The sequence below is a fragment of the Pteronotus mesoamericanus genome, unplaced genomic scaffold (assembly GCF_021234165.1).
Source record: "Pteronotus mesoamericanus isolate MK-2021 breed Mesoamerican mustached bat unplaced genomic scaffold, CSHL_Meso_final contig_29, whole genome shotgun sequence".
Lineage (NCBI taxonomy): Eukaryota > Metazoa > Chordata > Mammalia > Chiroptera > Mormoopidae > Pteronotus > Pteronotus mesoamericanus.
In genome coordinates this window covers 257,476-267,680 of record NW_026555123.1, presented here as the reverse complement: position 1 = coordinate 267,680, position 10,205 = coordinate 257,476, and the positions used below count along the sequence as shown (strand labels likewise).

The 10,205-nt window shown below is 46.4% G+C and overlaps 1 protein-coding gene across 3 annotated transcripts in view; it reads left to right on the top strand.

The window, feature by feature from the left end:
* Positions 1 to 1,932: 1,932 nt before the first annotated feature.
* PAIP1 (poly(A) binding protein interacting protein 1) overlaps positions 1,933 to 10,205 on the top strand; it is a 26,252-nt gene continuing 17,979 nt past the window's right edge. Inside the window, exons 1-2 of one of the 3 annotated variants that reach the window (XM_054575323.1) lie at positions 1,933 to 2,050; positions 3,301 to 3,446. In XM_054575323.1, the coding sequence (XP_054431298.1) occupies positions 3,351 to 3,446 (96 nt within the window). In that variant the 5' untranslated portion in view covers positions 1,933 to 2,050; positions 3,301 to 3,350. Of the gene's footprint in view, positions 2,051 to 2,266; positions 2,774 to 3,300; positions 3,447 to 10,205 lie in introns of those variants that run through there. The other 2 variants (XM_054575321.1, XM_054575322.1) reach the window with 2 other exon arrangements.

Below are 10,205 nucleotides of genomic sequence, written 5' to 3'. Positions count from 1 at the left end.
ATGTGCCACTTTGACATATTATTTTAGATGAAAGTTACTTAAGAAACAGCCAGTGCAAGAAGGACGTGCTGACCCTCCTTTGTCCCCTGAAATAAAAAAATGAATCTCCCCTGGGAAGCCACCCTCCCTGGACCAAAGGGTGGCAGGCATCCTTCCCGCCAGAGAAAGGGAATTCAGCACTGAGGAGGCTGTGGAAGCAAGCTTTAGTGTCCAACATTTTGGCGTCTCTGGGCCACACTAGAATAAAAGTTTTCTCGGGCCACATGTTAAGTACATAAACACTAATGAAAACTGATAAGCCAAAAAAAAAAAAAAGGTTTTCAGTAAATTTACGATTTTGTGTTGGGCTGCATTCATAGCCATCCTGGGCCACAGGTTGGACACCCCTGCATTACTTCCTCACTAATTTGCTGTCTCAAGCCCAAACCTCTTTGTTTTGCCAATTTTTCACAAGCTTATTGTCTCCTTGTCTAACAGGTATAAAAGCTGCCTGTGTTAGTCACTTCCAGGAAGTTTCCTATTTTTATGGGTTCCTGTACATACAAAATTAAATTTGCTTTTCTCTTGCTGATCTTAGTCAATTTAGTTATTAGACCAGCCCAACAACCTAGAAGGGGAGAAGGGAAAGGTTTTCTCTTCCTGCGTGACTATACTGTTTGTCTTTCCTATATAACAGAAAGCCCAGGGCAGAAGTGACTGCCGACTGCATAAATGGGTTTTAATGTTATGAGCATTAACTCATCTAATTTTCACATTGTAATCTTGTCTTTAACATATGCTTAATGCTACAGCATCCTTATTTTATAGATGAGGAACCTGAGGCTTAGAGAAGTTAAATCCCTCACTCCAGATCACACAGGCATTAAGAGTCAAGGTCAGGATCCAAACAAAGCTGTCATCCTTTAAATCCTACATTCTTTCCCAACACCAAAGAACCACCCTTTTGACTAGCTTTCTCCCCTGTCTTCGTAGTTTTGCCAGCCTTCAACAGAATGAGTCATGACTGCCTTCATTAAAGCCATTTTTTTCTCATTCATTTAGGTATAAAAGCTACCTGTGTTGGTTTTATTAGCAAGGTGGAAAGGTTGAGATGAGTTTTTGTTAATTGAAATGCTTCTCAAGATGGCAAGACTGAAAAACATTAAGCCCTGCTTAAAATACAGGGCTACAATCAATTCGTGGAGATGTTTCAACCTAACAGTAAATAAATATATATTTTTTCTCCTTTGCATTTCTTATATTCATCCTTCATTTGGCTTTAACAGTCGGGCCTGACAAAAAAAAAGTAATTTACATATAAAGTCTGTAGAAATGTGTTGTGCAACACCGTGGTCATTAGCCACCTGTGGCTATCATTTAAAATGTGCCTAATCACAACTGAGATGCAGAAAGTGTAAGAACACACATTGGATTTTGATTAATGTACAGAAAATCTTATTAATATTTTGTATTAATTACATGTTTAAATGATACCATTTTGGATATAGTGGTTAAGTAAAAAATACATTATTAAAAACTCATTTCACCTGTTCTTTTTTACTCATTTAATGTGGCTTCTAGAAAACGTTTAATTATATAAGTGGCTTGCATTTGTGGCTCACACTGTTTATTGTACAATTCTGGTGGATGATGAAACAGAGGGGAGTTTCACCCAAAAGTAGTGTATTTCCTTAAAATTTCCGGAAGGGAAGATAAAAAGAAAGAGGCTGAAGCCTGGTTCCAATAGGTTTGATCTAGAGTTAAATGGCTGCAGTGAGTTGAAAAGGCGGTGGCGGGGGGGCGGGCATATTTGGGCTCTTTCAGCTCCCGCCCCCACCGCGAACTAAGCAGGTGGCGGAGCTTCCTTCGCGGGCGGTTCCCCCAGGCGGGGCTGCGGGCCGCTGGGAGCAGCCCACCCGTGAGCCACACACCTGCGCGCCCACCGAGGTGCGCGTCCGCGAGCGGGCGCCAGCCCCCCGCCCCTCCCCCCCGCGTTTTTATTTTCCCGGCATCAACCGTCAGCCTCGCGCTTCCCTTCCGAGGACCACGGCATAGGGCGGGCCCGCCTGGGGTAAGCGTCCCTGTCCCCGAGCCCGACCCCGGGGAGCGGCGAGGCGCCCCCCCGGCCCCCGCGGCGGGTAGGACGGGTCCGAGGCGCCGCCCGCCGCGGGTCCTGCTGGGCCGCGGCTACTAGCCCGTCGCGAGCGGAGTGGCCGCAGCGGACGCGCCGGGGGCCTCCGGGCCGCGGGGGGCCGCTGTGACCCGCCGGGGCCCCGCAGCTCCGGAGGCGGGGGAGCGGGCTTTAGGGGCGAGTCGGCGAGCGGCTGGGAGCGGTGAAGGCGGGCGCTCCGGCGGCGGGTGCTGCAGCTGCCGTCCGCTTTTCCCGCGGCGCTGAGGACCGAGCAGGGCCGGCCGCCTCCCGTTCCATGAGGCCCGAGTGAGCGCGCGGCCCGTGGCGCCACCCCGCGTCCTCCCCCCCGCCCAGCGCAGAGCAGCGCGGCGCCGCGGCTCCGGAGAAGCAGGCGGAGCATGTCGGACGGTTTCGATCGGGCCCCAGGTGCTGGTCGGGGCCGCGGCCGGGGCCTGGGCCGCGGAGGGGGCGGGCCTGAGGGCGGCGGTTTCCCGAACGGAGCGGGGCCTGCGGAGCGGACGGGGCACCCGCCGCCGCAGCCCAAAGCCCCGGGCTTCTTGCAGCCGCCGCCGCTGCGCCAGCCCAGGACGGCCCCGCCGCCAGGGGCCCAGTGCGAGCTCCCCGCCGGCCCCCCGCGGCCGCCGCGGCCCGCGCCGCTCCCAGGTACGGAGCCGCGCCTCCCAGGGGCCCCCGGTCCTCCGGGGCTCCCGCGCGCGCTGTGTCCTCTTGCCCCGCCCTGAAAGCAGCCCCGAGGGCCCGGGGTTTCTGGTGGGGACGGCCCGCGCGGGTCCGGAAGGTGGCTGCGGGAGTCCTTTGTGCGCCCCGCGGGGGAGGGGCCGCGCGCGGGCTCCCAGTGCGGCGGTCCCGGGAGGAAGTAACAAATCGCCGCCCCTTCCCCAGTCCTCCGAGGGGACATCTTGGGTGAGCAACCACCTTTTTCTCACCGACTCCTTTAGAAAGAGACCAGCCCTCAAGCATTCGTGGAGGAAGCGAGTGTGTCCCTAAATGAGCGAGGGCTAGTCTATTGTTCTTTTTTGCAGGCTCTCTGCACCTATCCTGGCTCTTTTGTAGTTTACAAGAATCAGTCCTTAAGAATTAGTCCTCCTCAGATGGCTTTTCGCCGCATAGTAAGTTATTAAACAAAGGTATGAGTGCTTCTAATACCTGCTTTTTCTTTTTTCCTTCCTCAGAACAAGAGAGACCCCAGGACAGCATCTCCCAGCAGAACTCGGAGTCAGCGATGGCTAAACCCCAGGTGGTGGTGGCTCCTGTATTAATGTCCAAGCTGTCTGCGAACGCCCCTGAATTTTATCCTTCGGGTTATTCTAATTATACAGTAAGTACACCCTTTATTACAACTCTGGGCTAATATGACTGGGTAATATGGTTATCAGTTTATTAATCAGCATGCTTGTATTTTCTGTACTACACATATAAACATGAATTCATTGAACTCGAGGAAACAAAACTGATTCAGGAATATATTTTGTAGTTATATTCAGAGTATCGGTGTAAGCTTGAGAGTAGTCATTCTTACCTGTTTTGTTCTCAACACCTGTGCGAAATCTCCAGGCGTTTAAACTTGATGTAGGCAAAGACCCCTCCCACCTTCAATCTATAAAACAAGGTTTTTGTCCAGACTTTGTGGACAACCTAAAGACCAGGGGCCTGACAAAGCTGATTTTTAATTTGAATTTAGCAAGATAGCAGAATTTTCACTGGTAGATTTAGGTAAGGTAAGTCAAAGTGGTTTTAAGGTAGACTGATTTGTGTAGGTTCTTGAGTGTTGAGATGTGCACATCTGGGCTCTGAAGTTAAAATAGAAGTGTTTCTCATTCTAATTAACTTATGCAGAAATGTAGGGGTTTTTGATAAAGTGTTTAGGTATGTATAAAGAACTCTTGAAGCTTTCAGATTGATTTTTGTCAGTAACATTGGAATTTTTAAAATAGGTCATATTTTTCTTAAATACCAGGACAAAACAGCACAATTGGAGCAGATAGAACGGAATTTGTTGTGCTAAGTAAATGCATAGCAATTAATTGTAGATAGGTGGGGCAGGAACCATTCTAGATTGAAGAAATAATTGATAGTAGTTTACCATCAGTTCTACCTTTCCTGTATTCTTAGCTTTATTGACATATAACACATAGGATATACACAGAAAGGCTAGGTCAAAGCTCTGCAAAGGGAACCCTCAGGTACCCCACATCCAAATCAAGAAAAGGAACGTTACCGACATCCCCAACGCCCCCTCTGTCTCCTAATATTAAATTAGTTTCTTACTTCCATTCAACACCAGAAGTCATCCATGCTGTGGCATGAAATTTCAGGTGACTTACTCCACTGAGGGACTTGCCACATCACCAGTTGTCTGTTGGGCACTGGTGGGGAGCTTCCACTTTGGGGCTGTTAAGAATAGGGCTGCTCTCCATGGCCCTCTCGGGGAGGCTCTATACCCTTGCTTCAGTTTGGTACATACCAAGGCATGGAACTGCTGGGACCTAGGGGAGCCGGCCCTGGCAGAGGCTGCCTGCTGGGTTTCCTGAGATGGCGCCAGCGGACGCTTGGAGAGTGATTTCCAGGTGCTCTGCTTGGCCACACTTAGTATTTTCTGTTTTTTAAGTTGAGCCATTTCAGTGTGTGTGTGGCATCTAGTTGTGATTTTAATTTGTATATACCTAATAACTAATGGTGGCACATCTTTTTTGTTACTTTTTTTTTGTTTTTTTTGTTTGGTTTTTTTGTTTTTTTTTTTTTTGCTTCCGTATTTGATAGGAAGTATGGAAAAGCTGTGTTGCATACTTTAGGAACTCCACGCGTTAGGAAAAAGTGTTGGGGCTGGAAAGGGGAAAGTGTAGGCATAGTGGACAGAGCTGTTTATTTGAGTTGAAAGGCGCCATGAGTCCTGTAAAGTAGAAGTAAGAGCAGCTTGAGTTCTTGCCAGAAGATTGTATTTGGCCCAGAGGCAGAAGGAACCATTGGAGAGCTGTACGTTGAATAGAAGTAGGGAACTTACCTTCTAACTGCACAGAGTTCCCATCTGTTTGACTCGCTGTTGACTGAGCTATTTCCTGAGAGGAGGGATGCAGTTTTTTCACAGTTCTGTACCAGCTAGTTTCACATAGTTCCCGTGACTCCTGGGCTGGCTGTGGAGCAGCGCACGGAGCTACGTTCATTAGGCCACTTGCTTCGAGCCACTGTCATCTTGTAGGCATTCCTCGATAACCTCTAAGATGGCTTCTCAGCCCAGGTCTCCAGAATGGATTGCAAGCTGGCAGCCTGCGGCTCACGTGTGGCCTGCAGGTGGGCTGCCTTCCGTCCTGTTTTTTATTTTTTTTTAAAGGATTTTTAGCCCTGGCTGGTGTGGCTCAGTGGAATGAGCACCAGCCTGCAAACTAAAAGGTCACCAGTTCATTCCTAGACATGGATTAGGCCTAAGTTGCGCAGTCCCTGGTTGGAGGCATGTGAGAGGCAACCAATAGATGTTTCTCTTGCATGTTGATTTTTCTCTCCCTCCCTACCCCTCTCTGAGAAAATAAATAAAATCTTGTATTTAAAAAAAGATTTTTACTAAGTTACCAACACTTAAATTACATAGTGCCAATCTGAATTATTTTCTGGTTTCTCTTTGAAATCATAAGATCCGGTCATACTGGACTATTATTTTGGTAAAAATTGGCTGTATAGAGGTAGCCCCTTTAGATGGAGCGTGTTAGCTCTCATTTGCTCACTGGCTTACTTCATCTCTGTGCACTGCATCTGGATTCTGTCAGCACTCAAGTTTGCTGCCCCGCTCTGGTATCTAGCCTTTACCCTTTAGGCATCTGTCAAGGCGAAGAGTATTTTACAGTCCCTTTAGTCCCCTAACTCTTAGGATAAAGTCTTGTTGGGAGGGAAACTTTTCCTTACAGTAACCATAATCCGAAGCTAGTTGTATTCACTCATTCAACAAATAGTTGAATACGTATCCTGAGTCAAGCACTAGGGATACAGCAATGAACAAAAGGGACAAAAATTCCTACCTCTGTGGAACCTCTGTTCTCGTGGTTGCCAGGCTTGGTCTCCAGAAACTCCTTGAGTCTGCTTTCATTAGACGCAAACATCTGTTGCTTGGTGTCCTTGAGCCGAATCTGCTTTCAAGAAAGTATGCATTTTCTAAAAGCCAGTATGATACGGTCTTGCTGTGCTTGCTTAACCCTCCCAAAACTCTAGGCCCTTTTGCCTTCAGCCCTCCTGATCTCACTGCTAGGATTTCCTGCTCTCTCCGCCTCCTTTCCAGTGAGTTTCTGATCCTTCTCTTCCTGGCCATTGCTGCTGGCTCAGCACAGTGGTTACATCTTGAATAGTTAATCATGGTTCATTTACGAGAACCAAAAATTCCACATAGGAATTCATGAAGAATTTATTACAAAACAAAAGCCCCCTGCCTCAGCACACACACAAATCCCAGCTTTTTCCTAAGGTCATTCACGTTCAAGTTGCTACCCAGCTTTTCTTCAGCCTCTCAGTAGTGACATTCTCCAGAGTGTAAAGTTACTCGCTGTTGGTGCCATGTCCCGCTCACTGTTCAGACCTCTGCAGACTGATCCCCCTAATCGTGCTGATACTGTCTGGGGACAGTTACTGATGCTCTTGGATTTAACATCTGTGGCCTTCTTAACCCTCGTCCTAGGCTTTGTTGACCACAGGGCGATCTGTAAGTTTCAACAAGTCACAGCGTGCCAGGTCCTGTGCTAGGTGCCATGGGCACATTTTCAACCTTTCAAAGGTTCCTCTTATTTTTGTAAGAACTGAATATTTAAGGTAATAATTTTTATTTTCATTTTCCCCCTCTGTGCATAGCCTCCTTCACTCCCAAGAATGTAGTCATCATTCTCTCAGATTTCAACCTGTGAAATTACTTTGAGCCTCTCTCGTTGACCTTGTCCTTTGGCTTCTGGGCCAGTGTTCTTTCTCCATCCTCCCACCTCGCAGCTCATCCCTTCCGCAGTCTCGGCGGGTCTTTTTTCCATTTTATTACCTCCTCTGACCATGGCCTACCTGTCTGCTGATAACTCTGAAACCTAATTCCTCCTCTGAACTCCATGCTTGTGTTTCCCTTTGTTTTGACCTCTTGATAAGGATCACACATCCAAACTCAAATATAAAAAAGAATTTATCTTCTGTATAAAGAACTTACTATGAGAAAAAAATCCCCCCCCCCCCCCCCCGGAAAATCCCAGCTTTTTTCTAAGAACATGCACTTTCAAGTTACTGCCCAGTTTTTCTTCTTGGAAGCCATTTAGGTCCACATGGAAGACCGAAGAAATCCGACTTAAATCTGGTACCAGAGAACTAACGTCAGCTCTGATTCACACATGCTGGAGTCTTGTTCGTCAGACTACCTGCCTCCTTTAGCTCAAAACAGTAGGCTCTGACTCCCATTCTGCCACATTCAGAGAAACTCTACTTTCACCTTCAGAATTCTTTTTTTTTTTAATTCTCACCCAAGGACATTTTTTCATTGTGTTTGGCGGAGGGGGGGGCAGGGAACAGGTGGAGTAAAAGAGAAGGAGGGAGGAGAAAGAAACAGAAGCGTGGATCGGCTGCCTGCTCATCCGCGCCCTGACCGGGAACGAAACCTGCGATCCTTCCGTCTGGGGGGGACAAGGCTCCAGTCAACTGACCAGGGCTCAGATCTTCTTAAAAGAGAGTTTTGCCTATTTAAAAAAACAGACTAAAATCAGTGATCTAAACTACTCGTATATTTTACCACAATGAATGACATTTGATAGAAACCATTAGGAAATTAATACCCTCAGCTGGGACCGGGAGACTTCCTGCTTTTCATTATCAGTAGTAGTAGGATACTACAGATCTGTAAAACATTAAGCTGTATATCAACAGCTTAACTTGGTTTTTAATTGTAAAATTACCACATGTGTGTGGTTAACTTTAAGTTTACTATTTAATATTTGCATTTATAATGTATAACTACTTTCACAATTTTATAATAAAGGATCATATTTATAACACAGACATTTCTCCATAGGTCACTACTATTATTCCTTGTTTATCTTTCCAGAAGATAAATGGTTTTCATTTCCTGTAAGCCTCTTTTAAGAAAATTGTACTAAATTTTGTACTACAATATAGTTCTGTATTCTTTCATTTAACACTATAGTGGTGCTATTTCTGTATTGATACATGTAAATCTTGTTTCCTTCAGTGGCTATGTAATATTCCATATGTATAGTTATAAGGTAGCATGTTTAACCAGTTCCTTGCTGATGGATTGTTAGGTGAATTTTCGGTGCTGAGTACCTTTGTACTTACGTTGAAGTTGGCTTTTAAGCTTTGTTGGTTATTTGTAGCACAGCATAGAAAATAAAAGGCGCTGCCCTGTGCTCGGTTCTAGCTCTGTAACTGTGCCTAAATTACATGGTCCTTCTTTGCCGAACCTACCCTAACAGCCCCCACCCCAGGTTTTCCCACTGGCTTTCGTGGCAGACTCCTTACTGCGTCCCCGTCACCCTCCGCAACCTCCCTGTCCTTCTTGTTGGTCATTAGCGACCACTCCGTCCTCGGTTTCTGTGCTCTGGCCCTTCTCGAAGGTGTCAGGCAAGTACCTGTCTCCTTACAGCCTCTTTCTGTTTCAGTTTACGTGTTACCTCTTAGGGACTGTTCCCTGACCGTTCTTTTCATCGTGTATCTCGATATCTGAGTAACGCCCTCTGTCACAGACTACCAGGTCCATGGAGGGGGGCTCTGTCTCCTTCATTCGTGGCCTGACGGTACTCTCCGCACTTAGCGTGGTCCACACCCAAATGGTTATGAATGAGTAACATACGCGCAACTGGTGCTCTTAATGAATTAATCAGGGTATCATCCCAGGTACCAAGAAGTATATTTTCTTATCATTCTACATTTTATACTTTAGTGCTTTTAGGCATGACAGCATGGCAGTCCCATTTGGAATATGTTTCAGTCTTTAACTAGAAATTAAAAAATACACTTGTTGAACAGTTAGTGCCTTACTTTGTGCTAGTCACTGGTCCAGGGAAATTACTTATTAATTCAGTGAACTCATTAACTCATTTACTGGTAATCCTCAGTCATACATCTGTTTGTGATTCATGAATTTGAATTGCATCAACACTAATTTAATGGCTCATTTAATCTGGATTGAGTTGTGTGTGTGATCAGACGAACATTCAATCTATGAGTTTACCTGCTCTTCTCAGTGGACACTGTGTGAGCATGACTTAGGCAAAGGAATCACGTCCTGAGCGCCTCGTGTCATGTTAAGTGCCACTTTAGTGTCGAGATAAATAAAAATGACCCAAAATGCCCTCTGAGCAGCAGTCAGCTGAGGACATAGTGGTTAGCATCAACAAAGGGGAACAGTTTAGGTCAGTCTTTCCACCAAGATTGTCCACCTCCAGAAAGGAGCTTTCTTTTTGTAAGGGGGATTTTGAAAAAAAGGTGTGATTTCTTTGTTTTCTTTGTACACTCACTGACTTAGAACTTAACCCTTTCTGTAGTCATAATTCTAATTCTCTCATATTGGTTTCTCATTTCACTCCTTTTGGAAAGGGGTAAATTTCGTCAGGCAACATGGCTGCTGTTGTTAGAGCATAACTGGTAGGTAAAATTCAGAGTTCATTGGGTGGTATCCAGACATTCGCGAGTGAAAGCTGATGTTCTGACCAGTTACCTTTTGCAATACTCACCTGCTCGGCCTCTTGCCATTAATTAAAGGTTGAGAACTTCCGAAGGTGATAGTGGTAGAGATTAGTTGGAAACTGCTACTCTCAAGGTCGGCTTGAAACCTGGCTGTGGCGGCCAAAACGTCTTCTCCCACTGTCCACTCTGGTGAAACTTCATAGTTACTTACGTATATATGTCCCTGTCCTTGGGGGTTAATACCCAGATGAGACACTCACTAGCCTTTACCAGCTGGGATTGTCAGACACCGCCCACCATGTGGGGAACGGCACAGTGAACCCTCATGGCCGCGTCAGTTAGCTGCATGCGGCCACTCTCAGTTCTCTGTCCCTGGCCCCTCCTCCCCTCCTGTTGCAAATCCTAGGTCTTATCATATCCATCAAAG